General features: G+C 52.4%; 1 protein-coding gene across 1 annotated transcript in view; it reads left to right on the forward strand.

Moving 5' to 3' along the window:
* Positions 1-18,434, forward strand: part of GRK4 (G protein-coupled receptor kinase 4) — a 42,205-nt gene extending 23,771 nt beyond the window's left edge. Inside the window, exons 2-8 of the mRNA XM_082837687.1 lie at positions 5,458-5,553; positions 10,392-10,481; positions 11,352-11,572; positions 15,678-15,815; positions 17,368-17,505; positions 17,959-18,087; positions 18,183-18,434. Of these exons, the coding sequence (XP_082693813.1) occupies positions 5,458-5,553; positions 10,392-10,481; positions 11,352-11,572; positions 15,678-15,815; positions 17,368-17,505; positions 17,959-18,087; positions 18,183-18,215 (845 nt within the window). The 3' untranslated portion in view covers positions 18,216-18,434. The remainder of the gene's footprint in view (positions 1-5,457; positions 5,554-10,391; positions 10,482-11,351; positions 11,573-15,677; positions 15,816-17,367; positions 17,506-17,958; positions 18,088-18,182) is intronic.
* Positions 18,435-20,958: the final 2,524 nt, after the last annotated feature.

Genomic DNA, 20,958 nt, shown 5'->3' on the forward strand with positions numbered 1-20,958 from the left:
CCCGTTATTAGTAACAACTCCCCATTCTCCCCTCCTTCCAGCCCCTGGAAGCCACCATTCTGGTTTCCATGTCTTATGATGCTGACTGTTCTAAATACCTCCTATGAGTGGAATTGTACAATATTTGTCTTTTTCTGACTGGCTTATTTTACTTAGTATAATGCCCTTAAGGTTCATCCGTATTGTAGCATGTGGCAGAATTTCCTTCCTTTTTAAGGATGAATAATTCTAAGTATATACTTCTTTTGCTTATCCATTTGTCTGCTGATGGACATTTGGGTTGCTTCCACATCTTAGCTATTGTGAATATGCTGCAGTGGACGTGAGTGTACAAATATCTCTTCGAGGTCCCGCTTTCAGTTCTTTGGGGTATATACCCAGAAGTGGAGTTGCTGGATCTTATGGTAGTTCTATTTTTAATTTTTTTGGGGCACCTCCGTGCTGTTTTCCACTCCCGCCAACAGTGCATAAGGGTTCGGATTTCTGCACACACTCATCAACACTTGCTACTTTCTGTTTGTTTTGATGTAGCCTCTCCATGGGCATGAGGCGGTACAACGTTTGATGTGCGTTTCTGTAATGATTATGGATGTTAAGCATCTCCTCATGTGCCTACTGGCCATTTGCATATCTTCTTTGAACAAATGTCTATTCAACTCTTTTGCACATTTTTGAATTGGTTGCCTTTTGTTGTTGTTGTAGAAGTTTAGTTCTCTATGTATTCTGGATAATAATCCCTTACCAGATATATGGTTTGTAGCTGTTTTCTCACATTGGGTGGATGTTCATACAGTAAATTGCTGTACAGTAATGAAAACGAATTCATTTACTCATTCAACAAATGTTTACTGAGTGGTTATTTTATGCCAGATACTCATCTAGATATCGGCGGTACAGTTACGAATAACACAGGTTAAACCCCTCTCTTCAAGGAGTTTATAATCTAGTGGGGAGACAGGTCCTCAGCAAGGTACGTAAAATAGACTGTGTAGTAGATAGTGTTAAGGGCTAAGAAGAAATAGTGAAGCAGAGAAGGGAGATGCTAAGGGTTGGACATGAGGTGGGGCATGACAGTTTAGGTGGGGTGACCAGGAATAAAGGCCTGAGGCTGGGGGTCGAGGAGGAACAGACTGGGACGGAGTAAGCCAGTTGTGTCAAAATGGACCGAGTTGCTTGAAAAAATATTGAATTGTAGAGTGATTTATGCAGTAACACACCATTCCTGTTAATCTAACAACCTCTAGAATAGGGCTTCTTAATCTAAATAAAATTAATTACCTACAGTTGTAAAGGAAGCCAATTATATTAAAATAATTGTAAAATTTTTAATGGATTCGTGTTACAATATGTGCTTTCTTATTCGAGCATTAAGTGACAAGGCAATACATGTAAAACATAGGCAAGTTAAGGTGTCGTCTTTTAAAGATCTGTCAGCGTGAGGGCTCTTGTTGATCAGCTCAAATGGGGATTGTAAACTGAGGGATGGCCTTTGACTTGCCTCCTTCCATGTGTTGATCAATACAGTTGTAGGGAATTGTAGAGAGTAAAGTACATAGCTAGACCACCCATGTGAGAACTTGAGACCTGGCCACTCGCAGTCTGAACGATTAACTGCCCGGCACAGAGCTGCCTACGAGTCAGTTGGCCGTGTCGCATGAGTGCTTGTAGACAGTCTGGCTGCTGGCCTGGCACCTATACTGTAATTTCAAAGTCGTTTGAGATACGAGATATTTTGAGTTACCTCTAATAACGATGATGCGACATGAAAATCTGAATTCTGGTGATAAAGTCGCAGGCACTGCTAATATGATTGTACTTTTGTCTATATTTATAGCCGAAGGAAGTGATGATTTTGCTTGGAAGTTTGTGAAAATAAAGATGATTTCTTATTCCAGTTTGAATTCAGGGACACCCCGATATCTGCTGTGGATCCCAGTTTAAGAATCTTGTTTTAAAACAATATGATATTGTTCATGGCTACACACACACACACACACACGCAGATATCTACAAATGGATTGGAATAATACACACTAAATTCATGATTGTAGTTGGATGGTGTGTAACGTCACAAAATATGTTATAAAAATAATCATGGCATTCAAGGTATAAAACCACGTCACAAGCCCCTCAATATCCAGGACCCACTGGGGCCGGCTCTTCCTCACGTTGCACATTTATCTTGGCAGTCCTGGTTCTTGATGGAAAAACAGCTGCTGTGACAAAGGTGGCGTCCCCATCTGTCCAGGGCGGTTACTTGGGTTCAAATCCCAGCGTCCCTGCTTACTGGCTGTAAAGCTTTGGGCCGATTATTCCACACATCTGTGCCCTCGTTTCCACACCTGTAAAATGAGGATTATAACAAGTGCTCAACAACAGTACTCGCCTTGTAGGGCTGATGGGAAGATTTAGTGAGAGTAGACTTGTGAAACTTCTAGAAAAGTATCTGGCTTTTAGTAAATGCTAATAAGGGCTACTCATTATTATGGCCATCACCATAACCATTTCTGACATCTTGGGAGTTTTGGTTTACTCTTATTTTCATTTCACACATACCTTAATTTCTTTTTCGTTTTTTAATATTTATTTATTTATTTGGCTGCATTGGGTCTTAGTTGCGGCACGCGGGATCTTCCGTTGCAGCGCACGGGCTTCTCTCTAGTTGAGTTGGCGCGTGGCTTTTCTCTCTCTAGTTGAGGTGCGCGCGAGCTCAGTAGTTGTGGCGTGTGGGCTTAGTTGCCCCACTGCATGTGGGATCTTAGTTCCCTCACCAGGGATCGAACCCGCGTTGCCTGCATTGCAAGGCAGATTCTTTACCCCTGGACCACCAGGGAAGTCCCAACGTACCTTAACTTCTAAACATGTTCATGGCAAATCTTTAGTTTCGATGCTTTTGCGCTTCAAGAGAAAACAAAAACCAAACCGCTTTGGTTGAAGCTTACTGCTTCTTAATAGACAGGACTGTTTCAGCGGGATTCCTGGAGTCAGGCAGGCCCGAGTGTGTCTCGGTTCTTCTCTCGCCAGCTGTGTGACAGTGGCAAGTTATTTACTCTTAGCTTGGGTCCCTTATGTGAGAAAAGGGACTAACTAGTAGCAGTACCTACATCCGAGGGGGCGACTGAACGAGTCCATAGGTGGGAAGGTCCTAGAGAGGTGAGGGTATTGTGGACCTGTCCTAACTCTCCTCCTCCTTTCAGCCCTCAAGAGGCTTGCCTCTCCCTCGGATAATCAGGGTGGGCTTCCTGGAGGGGGTCCCGCTTGAGCCGAGTGGAGGTTTTGTAAGTGGCGTGGCTTGAACACGGTGTGCCTGGGGATGGTGTCAGGCAGGGCTGCACTCTGTTCTCACTTCATCCTCAGACTCCGCGACACCTTCAGGGTCTGTAGGCGGTGGAGGAGTGAGCTTGTATATGCATGTTAGGAAGGTGACCCTGAGAAGCAGTGGGGAGGGTCTGGAAGGGAGGAAGAGGTCGGAAGGCCAGTTAGAAGGGAGGCGGAGGAGAGTGGTGGCCCTGGCGTGATAGAACAGTAGAGAGGGTGGGGGGGGGGGGCGGGCAGGAGCGCCTCTGAAGGCCGGGCTAGCCTCCGTGATTCTGCACGGTGTGCCTGGTCCCTGACAGGGCCCTGTACGCGGCACTGCAGCAGCGCACCCCTCCTGAGTGACTGACTGCGGTGCTTAGCAGACAGAGTTAGATGGTGCCCCAGTTTCCTGCTTCCTTGGCCTGGTGGACGGTAGCTGTTGGCAGGAATCTCAGTGTGGAAAGAGGACTGGATTGCAGGGGGTGATGAGTCTAATTTGAAGCTGACCTTGGGGTGCTCTGGGACGTCCGGAGAGTGGGTGCAAGTCCAGGGCTCACGATCTCAGTTGAAACGGGGGGAGTAGTGGGGCAGAAAAGGAAGGCTGAGGAGGGAGGCCCGTGTCTCCCACCTGCACCCACTAGGCAGCCACTGTCAAATCTCTGTCTGCAGCCAGGCCTTCCCTCCTGAGCCTAAAACAGCCCCCCATCTTCTGGTGTCTTCCTCTCCAAACTGGGAGCGCGTCACTTCCCCGAGAAACAGGACCTTCCTCCTGATTTCCCTGTTCCTCCCAATAGTCCTGGAGGCTTTAGTCACCAGCCCAAACTGTGATGTTTTTAGATAACCAACGAGAACCTACTGTATAGCACAAGGAACTCTCCTCAGTGCTCTGAGTAGGGTTCAGGAAGGAAATCCAAAAAAGAGGGGATACACGTATACAAGTAGCTGATTCACTTTTCTGTGCAGTAGCAACTAACACAACATTGTAAAGCAACTATACTCCAATAAAAATTAATTAAAAAAAATAATCACCAAACCAAACCAAACCAAAACAAAACAAAAGAACTGTATGTTTTCTCTTGGATAAAATTCAGTAAAACTTAAGTTCCTCAGAATGCTTAAAATCGAAGGTTCTAATTTCTCGGAGTTAAACTTCTTTTAAAGGTCAGTTGTTTAAAAACCTCTTTCTAAAATATCATGTAATTGCTTTTCCCACCATTCTTGTCTCGCTAGGGGCAGCCTTCTTCTCCCAGACCTTCCCGAGACTCACACCCCAGGTCTCTGCCTAAGCGTGACCCTCCAGAGGGGTCTCTCCTGGTCCTACCTCAGCCCAAAGAGCATCCTGCGCCTGTGCCTTGCTTGACGCTGTTTCACACCGTTTATCACTGTGTGATTGGCTCATTTTTTCTTATCACTTGTCATTAAGTGATTTTTAATCTCTCTCCCTCACTAGAATGGTCTTTTTTTACCACTGTATTTCCTGCACTTTGAAGGTGTCTGGTATATAGTGGGTGCTTCATAAATAATTGTTGAACGAACATTTATAAGCAGCCCTTTATGATATGAGGTCCGGTTTACAAACTTGGATATAGGCTTAGCAGAGCTGCTTACGAAGGTCCAGGTCACCTGATTTCTAAAGGACAGAGCCAGTGACTGATTGCCTCGGTGGGATTTTCACACTTCATCAGGGTGCCTTCCAGATCCCTCATCGTAGGTACCCAAGCTACTTCAACAGAATACATGAATGGAAGAAGTTGTCAGAAATGGAGGTTTCTGGGACTTTCTTGGTGGTGCAGTGGTTAGGAATCCGCCTGCCAATGCAGGGGACACGGGTTCGTGTCCTGGTCCAGAAGATCCCACATGCCGCGGAGCAACTGAGCCCGTGTGCCACAGCTATTGAGCCTGAGCTCTAGAGCCCGTGAGCCACAACTACTGAGCTCACGTGCCGTAGCCCACCCGCCTAGAGCCCGTGCCCCACAACAAGAGAAGTCACCGCAATAAGAAGCCTGCTCACCGCAGCAAAGAGTAGCCCCCGCTCGCCACAACTAGAGAAAGCCCGTGCGCAGCGACGAAGACCCAAGGCAGCCAAAAATGAATAAATAATTTTTAAAAAAATGGATGTTTCTGATTGTTACAAAAATGCCTTGCTTTTTTCAAATTTAGGAGGATATGGCAAAAAAATCGGTCGTAGTAAAAATTGGAGGGAGATGCTGAAGCTGCCCCCCGGCACCCAGTGCAGCAAGCTTCGACATTCGATTGGTGAGTAAGGAAGCCGCACCTGCTCGAGTCCGGAGGTCATGGCTGGCGTTGTGCTGTTTCGTTTGTTAGATGTTGGTCTTTCCTTAGTCCCTTATTTGCTTCAAATGCTATTTAATAGATTCTCCATATATCGTCACGATTCTTCCCAGGAAAAAACCCTGTAGATTTTCTAATGTGCAGTTATAAAGTATGGCTATTGACTTTTTCATTAAAAACCTTTTTTAAGAACTGGGACTTCCCCGGTGGTCCAGTGGTTAAGACTCCGCGCTTCCAATGCAGGGGCTGCAGGTTCGATTCCTGGTCGGGGAACTAAGATCCCACATACTGTGGAGCACAGCCAAAAAAAAATGATATATACCCATTGTTCTAGGTAGAACAGAAGAGAAATGCAGCAGTCATCCTCTCTAGAAGTGAACACTGGTAACCGTTTCTCGGTCTCCTTCCAGACAGTTCTCTGTGCGCATGGACAGGAATTACTGGTGAGAACTTCGGGAAAGGAATAGTCAGATAAAAAATAAGGTATGGCGGGGTCATGGGATACTCTGCAACGTAAAGAAGGAGAGAGTTAGCTACAGGTCCTGACATGAGCCCAAGAAGTCACAAGTAGAGCCATGTCTAAGGGCAATTTTAATTGTATGTTTTAGAGACATGATTTCCAGTTCAAAGGGTATGTGCATTCAAAAGTTTGATGTTCCCAAATTACCCTTCAAAAAGGTTGTATCGCTTTACCCTTGCCTATGACCTGGCCAACACTGGTCGTTATCAATGTTTTTAACCTTTACTAAACTGTAATTTGAAAAATGGTCTCTTGTTTTAACTATGGATGGGGTTGAGCATTTTCATTGGGTTTTTTCAATTTGCTTTTTTCTAATTCATTTTTGAAAGTTCTTTATATATGAAAGGTGTTGTCCTTTTATATTCATTGTGAATACATTTTGTATTTATGCTTTTTGCCTCTTGGCTTGCAGTATTTTTCAATATGGCAGTTTTAATTTTTTATATAGACAACTGTATCAATGTTTTTCTTCTTAGTCTCTGAGCTTTATGTTGTACTTAGGGAGGACACCTTTACTCCCTAAGATAATTTTTTTAAAAATCTATCTTTTCTTTAGTACTATTATAGTTCCTTTTTAAGAAAGTTTAAATATTTTATCTATCAAAATTAATTTCAGATAGTATAAAGTGGGAGTATTTTTTCCCCAAAGACCTATCCAGCCATTTTAATGTCATTACATTTTTTTCCTCATTGTGTTTTAAAAATAGCAGTTTTATTGAGATATAATTAACATGCCATACAATTCACCTATTTAAAGTGTACAATTCAATAGTTTTTAGTACATTCTCAGAGTTGTGTGACCATTATCACAACCAGTTTTTCAATTTACAGCATTCTCATCACCCAAAAGAAACCCCATACCCGTTGGTAGCCACTCCCCGTTCCCTCCCCCACCTCTAGCTACAGGCAACCACTAATTTACTTCTGTCTCTGTGGACTTGCCTATTCTGGACATTTCATGTAAATGGGAAACATATACTATGTGATCTCTTGTGACTGGCTTCTTTTCACTTAACGTAATCTTTTCAAAGTTCACGCATGCTGTAGCATGAATCAGAACTTAATTCCTTTTTGTTGGCAAATAATATTCCATTGTATAGACATATCATACTTTATTTATCCACTCATCATTTCATAGACATTGAGTTGTTTTCGTTTTTGGTCTGTTGTGAGTAAAGTGGCTACAGTGATTCACGTACAGATGTTTTTCAAATTGTGGTAAAATACGCATAACCAAAAGGACCATTTTGAGAATGTAGACCCCCCCCCCCTGCTGCCGCCTCCTCACCACGCGGGGACGCAGAATTGGAGTGAGTCGCCTTCTGAGATGCACTCGTCACCGGAAGCTGGCCTCTCTGTCCCACACTCACCACCTCCCTCTGGCAGCAGCTGCTCGTCCGCTGGCTGGTCCCCTGCCCCGTCCCCCTGTCCCAGCCCCACTGCCCCCGTCTCCTCCACGGCCCCAGATCCAGACGGCCCTCAGAAGTGAGCAGGTCCCATAAGGTCTCTGCTGTCCTCACAATGCCCAACTTGTATTATTGTGAAGTTCAAATGAAATAATACACAGAAAGGACTTAAATCATAGTGGCACGCAGTAAGAGGTGAAAAATATTACGGGTAGTTATTATTTTTATCTGTTCCTTCTAGGAGAGAGAGAGACTCCTTAGTCTGGCACCAAGGCTTTTTGAAAATCTGATCAGTCTTTTTAAATTTTAATTTAATTTATTTATTTTAAAAAATTTATTTATCTTTGGCTGCGTTGGGTCTTTGTTGCTGTGTGCGGGCTTTCTCTAGTTGTGGCGAGCGGGGGCTGCTCTTCGTTGTGGTTTGCGGGCTTCTCATTGCAGTAGTTTCTCTTGTTGCAGAGCATGGGCTCTAGGCATGCGGGCTTCAGTAGTTGTGGCACGTGGGCTCAGCAGTTGTGGCTCGCAGGCTCTAGAGCGCATGCTCAGTAGTTGTGGCGCACGCGCTTAGCTGCTCCTCAGCATGTGGGATCTTCCCGGACCAGGGCTCGAACCCGTGTCCCCTGCATTGGCAGGCGGATTCTTAACCACGGCGCCACCAGGGAAGTCCCTGCCATTCATTTTAGGAGATTTCCTTATTATCCAGATAAACGTCCATGCTTTTATGCACATGCAAAGCACTATCCAGCCCATCCCACAGTGTTTTGTCATTAATCATATTTTTATTTAATTTCTAAGCCCACACTCTTGTTCTGTGACTGCTTCTTTCATGCTTTATGTTCTAGCAGTCCCTTCAGTCTCTAGTCTAGAGGATACTAATTAGGGTTTTAAAAGGTAAGTTTTCTGTTGCCTGAATTACCTTTTCTCCTGGGTCAGTTTTTCTGCTGGCTTTTTTTGTTTGTTTATTTGGTTAGTTGGTTTTGGTTTTAGTTTTTACCTGCTGCTTTTCCCCTGTATCTAGAGAATGCGATAATTTATTCAGGTTTATGTTAAGGGCTGTGTTTCTTTGTGCGGTGGCGGCCTGGCTTCCTCTGTGGTTGTATCCCTCTCTTGAATGGCGTTCTGGAAGGCGGGTGCGTCAGCGGGGTGCCGTCCAGACAGGGCCTGCGTTCCAGCGGCCACAGACAGCATGGCTCCACTTTGCCAGTAGAGTGTGTAGTTCTTCAGTTGTGCTCTGCCTGCCCCCTGGGGTCCCAACTTTCTGCCAAGTGGCTTCAGCCTGAAGAAGTCCCTTGGTCGGCAGTTGTGTCCAGGCCTGGGAGGGGCTTCTGGGACCCAGACACCCGGGCAACCTGCTTATCTCTGCAGATTCAGCCGGTGGTTCCTTTAACAATCCAGCCCCATAGGCTTTCTCTCTTCCAGGTAATCCTCAAATTTCTCACTCTTGAGGGTGCCCTGTATTCTTTTTCCAGATCACGTTTCATTCTTTTTGTTGTGATTTTGTCTTTGTTCCTTTCAGTAGGAAGCTGGGTAAGAAGGTTGGCAGACCTATGCTCCATCTGCTACCTCAGTGGAAACCAGGAACATTTCTGAACCTTTGAGTTCGGGAGGAAAGAGTTAAAAACTCTCAACTCGGGCTTCCCTGGTGGCGCAGTGGTTGTGAGTCCGCCTGCCGATGCAGGGGACATGGGTTCGTGCCCTGGTCCGGGAAGATCCCACATGCCGCAGAGCGGCTGGGCCCGTGAGCCATGGCAGTTGAGCCTGCGCGTCTGGAGCCTGTGCTCCGCAACGGGAGAGGCTACAACAGTGAGAGGCCCGCATACCACAAAAAAAAAATTAATTAAAAAAAAATCTGGCACAAATGAACCTATCTACAAAACAGAAACAGACTCACAGACACGAACCCGTGTCCCCTGCATCGGCAGGCAGACTCTCAACCACTGCACCACTGGGGAAGCCCCATAACATAGTTTTTTATTATTTCCTTGACCCTATTACCATTTGTTCTTTAGAGAAAAACTCCGTATTATTTGTCTGTTGTTGTCCCTGTGTATAAGCCTCTTGGTATTCCGACAGGGAGTGTTTATTTGCTGTTTCATAGTTGATATAGTATCCATTATAGTTTTTTTTAAATTAATTAATTAATTTATTTTTGGCTGTGTTGGGTCTTCATTGCTGCGCATGGGCTTTCTCTAGTTGCGGTGGGGGGGGTTACTCTTCGTTGCAGTGTGCGGGCTTCTCATTGCGGTGGCTTCAGAAGTTGTGCACAGGCTCTAGGCACACGGACTTCAGTAGTTGTGGCATGCGGGCTCAGTAGTTGTGGCTCGTGGCCTCTAGAGCTCAGGCTCAGTAGTTGTGGCGCACGGGCTTAGTTGCTCCGTGGCATGTGGGATCTTCCCGGACCAGGGCTCAAACCTGTGTCCGCTGCATTGGCAGGTGGACTCTTAACCACTGGGCCACCAGGGAAGCCCTCCATTATAGTTTTATTTATGTGTCTGGTAGTTATGTGGAAATAAAATAGCAAACGTAATGCTCCTGTTTTATCCTGTAGTTGTCTATGGTTAAAGGGCTTCCTGATCAATATCCAGGCATCCTGCGGGTAGTGGAACTGAACGCAAAAGTTAAATGTAATTTCATTTTTTGTATTTTTTATTTTTATTTATTTATTTATGATTGAACCCGTGCCCTTGACAGTGAGAGCATGGAGTCCTAACCACTGGACTGCCAGGGAACTCCCTAAATGTAATTTTATATCCAAGTGTTTCCAAGTATGAATTGCTATAATTTCCATCCGTGTCTTTTAGATTTTTTCCCATTCTTTATTGGTAAAGTGTCAGCTCACCGCCTGTGGTTTGTCTCGTGTATTTGGCCACATGCAGGACACATCCGGATTTCAGATCTTGGTTTAGCCGTGGAGATCCCGGAAGGGGAGACCATCCAAGGAAGAGTCGGAACGCTCAGCTACATGGGTACGTAATGTACCACCCCGGGGTGCTCGCGCCCCTGCCCTCAGGACACAGAGAACTGAACACGGGAAGGGACCTGGGGTCCGCCCTGGCCCGCTGCTGGGGAGCATACCTGGCCCCCCGGCCTGCGCTCCTCTCTGCTGACAGGCCAGAGTAGGGACAGGGCAGCGGGCCTCTCCGCTGTGCTCACTGACCCCGCACACCCCTCACAAGGTTGTCAGAGTTATGCGCGCAGCTCCAGGGCAGTGACCCAGCCTGATGCAGGGGGGCCTCTGACATGAGGCACCCTGAGGGCCTCTGCTGAGTCCCGCACTTACGCTCCCCCCATTCCACTGTGGCTGCTGTCACCTGCTGCTGGGGTCTTACTCTGAGGGAAAAGGGGCGCCCGAGGGCCTGGCTCTGCCTGTTTGGAGGCGGGTTTTCCTCACGGTAGTTACTCCACGAGCAGCAGGAATGGTTTGTAATAACAGCTTTACTGAGATGCAGTTCATGTGCCATAAAACCCACCAACCCGAAGTGTGTAGGTCATTGGGTTTCAGTATGTTCACAGAGGTGTGCAGCCATCACCACTGTCTGATTCCAGAACTTTCTCATCACCTCAGAGAAGGCCCGCGCCCGTCAGCAGCCACTCCCCACTCCTCACGTCCGCCCCCGGCCCTGCAGCCCCTCATCTGCTTCCTGTCTCCGTGGACTCGTCTCTTCTGACTGTTTCGTACGGGTGGACTCACGCGCTCTGTGGCCTTTTGTGTCTGCCTTCTTTGGCTTAACATGTTGGCGAGGGTCATCCACGTGGTGACAGACATTAAATTTACAACGTGTTGTTTGGAATTAAGTATGAGGACATTTAATTTAATTTAATTTAAATTTCCTGTGCTCCCGAAGTTCTCAATCATGAAAGGTATACATTCAGTCCTGATTGGTGGGGACTTGGCTGTCTGATATACGAAAGGATTCAGGGACAGTCTCCGTTCAGAAAATTCCGAGAGAAGGTCGATAGGGCGGAGGTGGAGCGGAGAGTGAAGGAGGAGGCAGAGCAGTACTCCGAGAAGTTCTCCGAGGACTTCTCCGAGAAGTCGCGCTCGGGGAGGGCGGGAGTGGGGCTAGGCTTCCGACCGACCGCCGTTCAGGCTCAGGAGGGGCCACCTGGTGCTCCGCGGTGCCAGGGACAGGGCCTTCCTCGGGGGTTCTGATCACGCAGAACAGAGTTCATCGTTTGCTTTCCCCCAAAGGTGCAGCTGAGAGGGAAGGGTGGTGTCGGGTCACTGTTTAGAGCACAGCTGGCCAACTTCACAGGACGCTAAACATGAAACAGAATCTTCGGGGTGCTTTGCAGCGGTAAGGTTCTTCTCTCTGCCCACGTTCCTCAGAACTCCCTTTAACTGGTCGCCAGGGACTGTGGTCCTATCGACACCCTGCCCCGATGGCCTGCCATGCGCCTGGCACTGTCAGTCCCAGGCCATCCTGGATGTAAGGGGATGAGAGAAGCTCTCCTTGTCGCTTAACTTCTCTTAAGCCAATACTCAGGATTTTCTGAGCACATTTTAAACTTCATCTGCAGCCAGCGAGAATGTATTGAGCGTCCCCCATGGGACCTTCCCCGGCACTGAGTAAAACAGGCAGTAATCCCAGCCCTTCTGCCCCCAAGCCCGGTGCTCTCACCCACTCAGGGGAGGCGGCCTGGGAGACGGGCATCTTCGGCAGGGAGGTGGGAGGGGCTGGCCGCGGGGCGGGGTGGGAAGGAGGGGCCGCACCGGGGCAGGAGGCCGGGGGCTGATGGCGCTGGGACTCCCGGGAAGAGACCCACGGGACAGAAGGAGGGGGCCCGGCCCGGGTTTTGTGGAGATTCAGGTGGGAGTCTGAGCCCTGGGTGGTGGCAGAGCGAGTAAGAAGCCGTCGGACTCCGGGTGGACGGCAAGGCCGCGCCCGCAGGATTTGTGAGCCGTGCACGGAGCGGGGAGGGGCTGCAGCAAAGCCCCGGCGCGCAGGCGGGGACTCGGTGCGGGCCGGGCAGCTTGTCCCGTCCTCCTGTGGCGCGCGAGGGTGGGAGGGAGCCGCTGGAGGTGTGCGGAGAAGTGAGGGGCTTCCGGCGCGCCAAGGGCCGCGTGGGCGTCCAGGGAGATCGGGGGTTGGTTGTGTGCAGGCAGGACGCACGAAGCTCGCAGCAGGCGGGGAGTCGGGCTTGCTTAAGCGGGTCTGAAGAAGCAGGAGAGAGGCCGCGGGGCTGGGTGGGTGCAGGGGGGCGGTTGGAGGAGCGACTGTGGGTGTGAGCGGGTCACAGAGGAGAGTGCGGACACGGGGCAGGTGGAGGCGGGCTCCTTGCCGGAGTTAGACACACGGGGGCGCGCGCTGCGGGGGGAGGGCTGACGGGGTGGCGGGGGAGTGGCAGGATGGGGGACGGAGGACCAGGCCACTGGACTGCGGCCACAGAGCGCGGGGCGTGGTCCCCCAGTGGGTGCTGGGGTCAGCCGGTGTGTCTTGCGGGAGTTGACACTGGCTGGGGATGAAGTACCTAGGGGTCCGTCTCCTTTTGTGTCCACATGTGAAGGGACGTGTGCTGGTGGCCTTTCTCGGGCTGCTCACCCTGCTTGGAGCTGACGGCATTCAGTCAGCTCCTCCGTAACCGCCTCCTGGCCACCCTGCTGTTGCTGTTCAGCTGGTAAATGTTGACCCAGTGTCTGCTGACACGTCAGGGTCCGATGGGGCTGCAGGAGCATACAGATGTGAGCAGTGGGGCCGGCCCCTCGGGAGCACACAGTTGAATGGCAAGCCTAAGTAACACGAAAGAAACTAGGGTCAAAAGCAGAGCTTGACGGGTACAAGATAGAAGCGAAGCCTTCAGGGTTTTCCGGATGAAGGGGTGCTGTTCGTGGGAAAGATGGTGGTGTCTGCGTGAAGCCCAGCCTGTGACTCAGGGCCCGGGGTCGAGGCCCAGCCTCCCACCACCACGCGCTCACCCCTCCGGGTCTCGGGTTTCTCATCTAGAAGATGCAGACGGGGGATAACTTCTACCTTATAGAATTGCCAGCAGGATAAAATGAAAGAGTGCGCGTGAAGTGTTTAGTCCCACGGGAATCCTCGGTAACTGCTGAGCAGAGCAACAGCTAGTTCTTAGAGAGTCTGTGAAATTCCAACAGACAGGGCCTGGAGGAGGGGCCACCTCAGGTGCAAGGTCGATGTGAACAGGGCACAGAGGGGGGAGCGTGGGCACCTGCGGGGTCCGGGATGTGGCCCAGCGCTGACTGCACGCGAAGGGGACGGCCCGCCTCTGCCCGTCCCTGCCGGGCCCCTGCCGTGACACCTGGCGTCGGGTACCGCTGGGTCATTTTCAGAGCTCTCTGTTTTCTCGTTTCAGCCCCACAGTGGCTTTCTAGGATATTCTCAGAGCTGCACGGTGGAAAAATTAAAAGTTGATTTCCATGGTGTCCCGTAGTCAGTGGCAGCAGGCAGCATGGGCACAAGGTGCTTTCCGCTGCCCGGCGCTGCCCGGTCAGGCCCCTGGACCGCGTGAGTTGGCAGCAGGCTTGACAGAGGCCTGGAGTCCCTGCGGTGCGGTCACTGCATCTGGCCTGACACAATGTTCAGGTCTGGTCTTAATTAAGGAAGCCTGTCTTACTGAGCCCCGCCCTGGCTCGGTGCTGGAGTTCCCACGGCAGCTGCCTGCAGAAGCTTGAGTCCCGCGGGAAAGCCCGGCACCGAGCCAACTACGCAGGTGTATTCCCATCGGTGGTGTCTGGTAGGAGCCAGCCTGGCCGAGAGACCAGACGGCCTTGGTGTGTGTGCGGCATGGCCGAGCGGGCGGGGCCCGGCCCAGGGGCTGCAGGTGTGTGCAGGGGCGTCGCACACAAGCCGGGAGCCACACGTGGGTGCTGGCTGGGAGTCGAGGCCACAGATCAGCCAGCGTTCCTGTGAGGCACCAGGTGGTGTCACTAGGGCTTTGCAGATCTCTCTCGCATTGTTCAGCTCACCATTGCAGCGCAAACAGCCACAGACCCCTGAGCTAACAGCCAGCTCTGCTCCCACAGAGCCTTATTTACAGAAGCAGGCACCGGTGCGGTACAGCCCTGGGCTGCAGCTTCCCAGCCCCTGGCCTAGGCTAGCTTTTGGAGGCCCAGACCTTTCCTGTGTCGCTTTGAGCAGAGGCAGACCTCTTTGACTGCTAATTGTGGAAGAAGGCCTATCTGAACTTTTGGCAATAAGGGGCATACCTCATTTTTATTGTGCTTCACAAATAGTGTGTTTTTGGCAGATTGAAGGTTTGTGACAGCCCTGTGTTGAGCAAGTCTATTGCCACTATTTTCCTAGCAGCTTTATTCTTTAATTAGGTACAATTTTTTTAGACATAATGCTATTGCATACTTAACAGACTACAGTAGAGTGTAAACGTCACTTTTATATGCACTGGGAAACCAAAAAATTCGTGTGACTTGCTTTATTGCAATAATCACTTAACTCTGATGGTCTAGACTCGAACCCGCGGTATCTCCGAGGTCTGCCCGTTTAAATGTATAAGTAAGGAATACTTTTGAAAGAAACACTTTATATTAATTTTAAGAATATACAACTTTTAGAGCTAGGTTTGCTAAATTTTTGCCTCATCTGAGGTCCTTAGTGATCTGTTTAATTAATAGATTAAAATAGTTTCTAATAATCAACATAACTTGGCGTGAAAGTGGTGTCTGCGAAGTTCCCAAGAGCTTCTATTTCTTGAAAAAAATCCGCTAATTTTTACGTGGGTAAACTTTTCTTAAGGATTTACTTAGCCACCTCTTTTTTTTTTTTTTTTTTTTTTTGCGGTACGCGGGCCTCTCACGCGCAGGCTCAGCGGCCATGGCCCACGGGCCCAGCCGCTCCGCGGCACGTGGGATCTTCCCGGACCGGGGCACGAACCCGTGTCCCCTGCATCGGCAGGCGGACTCTCAACCACTGCGCCACCAGGGAAGCCCTCTTAGCCACCTCTTTATTTATTGATAGCTCAAAGGCAAAACTTCAGTTTCAACTCCTTTTTGAAGCATTGCGTATTCTAAATCAGTAAAATCTGAAGTAACGGGGTTTGGTTGATGCTTTGAAATTTAGTGACTTTGTTTAGGTGGAGGTGCTCTTTGCCACCCCGATTCTTCGGCCTTTTTTGTCATGGAGCTTTCCTGGGTTTTCCCTTTTATCCTTGGAGCTTCCACTGACTCCATTTTCACTCGTCCACAGCTACTCACCAAGGATCCCAAGCAGCGCCTGGGCTGCAGGGGCGAAGGAGTGGCTGAAGTCAAGGGACACCCTGTGTTCAGGGACGTTAACTTCAAGAGGCTGGAGGCCCACGTGTCAGACCCCCCTTTCCGTCCTGACGTAAGTGTGTTGCCAGAGAGCAGCGGGGTGTTGGGGTGTCTGAGAAAACGGATGTTTTCCAGGTAGATTCAGGACCACCCGTCCCGCCCCCGGTGCCCCCTGGCCCGTCCTCACAGGCCCTCCCGGCCCGCTGCCGCCCTGGCTGGTGGAGCCCACCCAGGTCACTGCCCTGCTCAGAAACCTCAGCAGCACCTGCCACCCTCCCCGGGGCGCCCCGCCAGGGTCCCCACGTTCCCGCGGCCCCTTCCCCCGCCCGGAATGCGCTTCCCCACGCCTGGTCTCGCAAGGTCCTGGCTGCACACACTGAGGGCCCTGGAGTGGCCGCTCGAGCCTCCTGGTGAGCGCGTGGCGGGGCCACACGAGGCCACGTCCCCAGGGCCCAGCAGGCCCCGCGCACGTCGGAGCTGGGCCAGAGCAGCCCCCTCTTTGGCCTTGAGCTGCTGCAGGCCTGTGATGGAAACGTGGAGATTCGATCATTCCTCAGGATGTGATGGGGCTGAGACGTGCGGTTAAAATAGTTTTAGTTGTACAGTCAGGATTCATTATGTTTACGTGGAATGTGTTGCGGCAGCAGCGTCTCCCTTTGAGCTCGTCCTCGCAGCGCCCTCCCACCTGCTCCAGGTGCTAGAGTCACGGGGAGGACCAGCTCCAAGACGAGGAAAACCCAGCCGGGGCTGCTCAGAGCCTTCTTTCCACCAGGCCCTGCGCGCCGCGGGCTGCAGCCTTCCCTGAGGAGGGCGCCGGCTGGGGAGTGAGGGGCAGAGGCGCTGGGGCTGCTCCGGGGGTTCTCCTGCATTTAACCAGACGGCCCGGGGGCCCGCTGTCAGCAGCATCTGAGAGCGTCAGGCAGCCTGGCAAGGGCGCAGGATGGGGTTCTGGCCTGGGCTCGGGCGTCCCCTGCACCGTCTCCTGAGGGCCGGCCCCCCACTGGCGGCTCCCACCTCCCCACTGCTCTCAGAAGTTCTGACCAGGGGCCCGGGATCGGCACGCTCCTTCCTTGTCGTGCACAAGCTCGGGCGCTCAGAGCACGCATCCCTGAGCCCTGGCTTCCCTGCTCCAGAGGCGGCGGCCCAGGCTTCACACGCCCTGCCTGCTGGCCTGACTCTGCGCCCGAGGATGCCAGTGCCCGCTGGGGCTGGGGCCTGGGGGCCTGCCCAGCGCAGACGGGGGCCAAGCAGGTGGACCGCACGTGCGCGAGGGAGGCCGAGGGCTGGAGGCTTTCTCTGCCGTGTCCCAGCAGGGGCACCCCGTCCGCCCTTCTCCACCTGCAGCCTCTGCTGTGGCCCGTTTCCGTGCAGGAAAGAGAAGAGGGGGCCTCGGGAGGCTTGTGGGCGAGAGAGTGGGGAGCTGGAGCAGACGGGCCGCGGGGCCTGTGGCTCTGGGGGTTCCTAGAGCAAGGATTGGACGTACTCCACGCCGGGAGGGATGGCGAGGAAAGGAGGGTGCTGGTGTGCGTGCGGCGGCTTCCCAGGCGTCCTGAGCGCCGCTGAGGGAAACAAACACAAACGCAGCGGCGGCCGTCTCAGCCGCGCCTCTCTGTGCTCTGTGACAGCCGCAGGTGGTTTACTGCAGGGACGTCCTGGACATCGAGCAATTCTCCACGGTGAAGGGCATCCGCCTGGACAGCACCGACTGCACCTTCCACAGCCAGTTCGTCACGGGCTGTGTCTCCATCCCCTGGCAGAGCAAGGTACTGCCCGTTGCAGCACGGCCCGCCTAGCTAGTTACAACGACCAAGAAGAACCTTATGTGTGTAGAATGAACAGCTTCCTCTTTAAGATACCTTTTTAGCTATTTTACGTACACATCCATTTGTGTGTGCGCGCACGTGTGCATGTTCGGAGGTAAAATTATATGTGGCAGCTGCCCCTGGTCCCTTCACGGGGGGTGGACAGAGGTGGCCCTCTCGGGTCTGCTGGGCTTCTGCCGCCCTGAGCCCTGCTCCCTGAGCGGGGCTGGCTGGACGGGAGTTCACTGCTTTGGGGGCCACGTTGGCGGCCACGTGACCTCCCCCAAGAGGAGGTCAGGAAGCAGGGGAAGTAGGAGCCGAGGACGGGGGCCAGAGTGGCCGCCGAGCACTGGGCTGGGGGCCGGGTGGGCGGGGCCTCCACCACTCCTCTGTCCTGCCCTTCTGTGGGTGCAGATGACCGAGTCTGAATGTTCCAAGGACATCAACGAAAGGGGAAATGTGGCATTAGATCCAGAAGAGAAGACATATCAACCAGCTCCCAGACAGAAGAGAGGCTTCTTCCACAGACTCTTCACTCGCGGGGTAAGGGCGACACACGTTCTGTTATTATTATTATCACATTATAATGGGATGTGTTAAAAGGAATATTTCACCAAGGTAAAACTTTCTTTGTTCAGCTTTCTTTTTTCAGTGCCTCTTATATAAGATAATTTACATAGTTTGAAAGCCAGCCATAAGGTACAGTTTGAGCCCAGCGAGAAGAATCCTCACAGTGATGTTTGTCATTGCTGTGAAAACTGTTCTGATGCAAAAAGAAGAAATGGCTTACAACACTCGAAAGGAGATCGTCTGTCCACGGCAAAGCATTTCACACTAGACTCAGAAATCAGCATCTTGTAGAACAACCATAAAACAGTGCACATCATTTCAATTTCTGCCTTACGTGTTCTGATTCTTTTTTTTTTTTGGCTGCATTGGGTCTTAGCTGCAGCACGCGGGATCTTTCGTTGGGGCACACAGGCTTCTCTCTAGTTGTGGCTCAGTAGTTGCAGCACGCAGGCTCAGTTCCCCCGTGGCGTATGGGATCTAGTTCCCTGACCAGGGATCACACCTGCGTCCCCTGCATTGGAAGGTGTCATCTTAACCGCTGGATCACCAGGGACGTCCCCGTGTTCTGATCCTTAGAGCTGTCCCATCATTCGCCACGATCACAGGGAAAGATGATTTTCTTTTGAACATGGAAGAGTGGCTTGGAGAGACTTTCTGTGGTAGCATTAAATTTAGGAAGTTTTTCCAAGTCTCCTTGGACCAGTGGATTATCCTGCCGTGAACCCCGTCTGTTCCCGAGGGGTTTATGCCGAGGTTGTCCACTAACATCCATGGTTTTTCAGTATAGACCCAGAGTGTGTGACCACATTTCCTCTGCAAACTGGGGACTGGGCGGGAGTTAACCCCGTCCTTCTCTGGGGCCGAGTGTGTCTCGGTGCAAGTCGTCTCCGGTCCACACCGTGGGGGCCTTCAGTGAACCTGCGGCCGGTGGAATCCATACGGTCGTTCCGGAAGGAAGGAGGCGCGCACCCCGCGCTGCTGAGCTGGGTGGTGAGCGCGGGGTGAGGTACACAGCGTGAGTGCAGGACGCATGGGCGACGCCGTCTCTGTGTGAACCAAGCAGCCCGCAGGACGTGAAGCACACGGGAGCGAATTTAAGGGTTTCCCTGCCTTGAAGTCAGCACCCCGTGCCACGTTTTCACGTCCACTTAAGGCAGGTCAGCGACTTGCATCAGAAAGGCGCCTGACAGGCCTTGTGCCGGTCTTGCGGGCTGCATCAACGCCAGCCCCAGCGAGAAGGAGGGGCTGCCCTCCAGACGGCGAGCGCTCGCTGCACAGCCGGCCGGCGCCACGGAGCCCGTGCCCTGGGCTGCATCCTGCCCGTGAACTGCAATAACCGCGTGTGACACACCCTGAAACGTGCCTGATGAGTCTGTCCATTTCTCTACTTTCATACCTGAGTTGTCTTTTCACTAAAGCTGGATTGAGGAAAAGGCCTCTTGAGGACTCGTGACACCCAGAAAGCCCCAGCTGCAGACGCCTTGTGGCGGGGACTCCGCGTGTCCCCGCGGGGAGGAGGGGAGAGGCCTGGGTGCCAGCCCTGCGGCGTCTGCGCCGAAGGCCCTGCTCCTCGCCCGAGGCTCCTCCCGCGCTCCTCCCGCGGGTGGGCGTCGGTTGGAAGATCTTGGCCCCTTTCCCTTCGTGTTCACCGCCCCGGTGCCTCTCATCGAGATTCCCCTCACCCGCCCTCGGGCGTCTCCGCAGCGCTCCTGTCCATCCTTTGAAGGAGGGTGTTGCCAGGACCCTGAGGTCAGGGCTTGGCCGTCGGGGGCCGCTCTCCCTACCCCTGCGGTGTTGGACGGGTTTCTGTGGCCGTGGCCTGTGAGTGTCCGGGGCTGGGATCCCGGAGCCAGACGTGCTGGAGGGGCCCTGGCGTTGGGGCGAGGGGGCGCCCGGTGTGCACGGGCCTCGGCAGGGCCTTCTGGGGCCAGAGCGGCCTTTGGCAAGGTGAGAGCTGGTGGAGGGAAGAACCGAGAAGCCTCCCGTGTCCTGCGACCCCGCTGGCTGCCCTGCCTCCGCAGTGGGCTGAGGTCAAGGTCACTGTCCCTTGGCTTGCTGCGGAGCCCTTGCCACCTGCCGTGTGGGATCCAGGGGCCGGGCCTCGGAGACTGTAACCAAACAGCAGGGACTTGGTCCCAATGCTGTGACACCCGGAAAGCCACCGCCAGGGCCTGGTCCCGCGTCGCTCTCCCCAAGGGTCATCTGCCCCACCCAGCGCGTTCCAAGGTGTGGTTTGCATCTGCACTGATGGAGCTGTATGCCGCATGCTGGCTGCAGTGGGGAGCCCAGTTGCCTGGAGGCCTGTGTCTAGAGCAGAGTCCCTCCCAGGCGACGTACCACAGACCAGGTGAGGGGAAGGGGGAGCTGTCTGGGGTCTGGGGCCTTGATTTCGGCGGGAGGGAAGTGGCTCGGCCTCTCCCCCACCTCATCCTGCCTCTAGAGGGAAGGTGGCAGGAGTTCCCACCTCCTGGAGGCTGGGAGCACATGCAGCAGGGTTTGGTCCACGCTACCTGCCCATAAAGAGGTTACTAATCGTGGAAAAGCAATACGTGCTCATCGTAAAAAACACAGGAGCGCGTAAAGAAAATAGGAATCACCTTTCTTCCCACGTCCTGTTTACATTCTGACTTCTTCCAGGCCTCCTTCCTCCCCTGCTGGGGCCCTCCTGCCTCCCGCTGTGGATCATCTGGGGGACGTGGGAGGGCCTGGCCCGTCACAGGTGGGGAGGCTGGGGTGCAGCCCACCTGCCTGCAGAGTGAGGAGAGGGGGGACCGCAGGGACGGCCCTAGCCTGGGGGGTCGTCCGCACGCGGGGGCACAGCTACGGGAACCAGTCAAGTCCTTC

Source organism: Leucopleurus acutus (assembly GCF_964270905.1).
Source record: "Leucopleurus acutus genome assembly, chromosome: 4".
NCBI classification, from domain to species: Eukaryota; Metazoa; Chordata; class Mammalia; order Artiodactyla; family Delphinidae; genus Leucopleurus; species Leucopleurus acutus.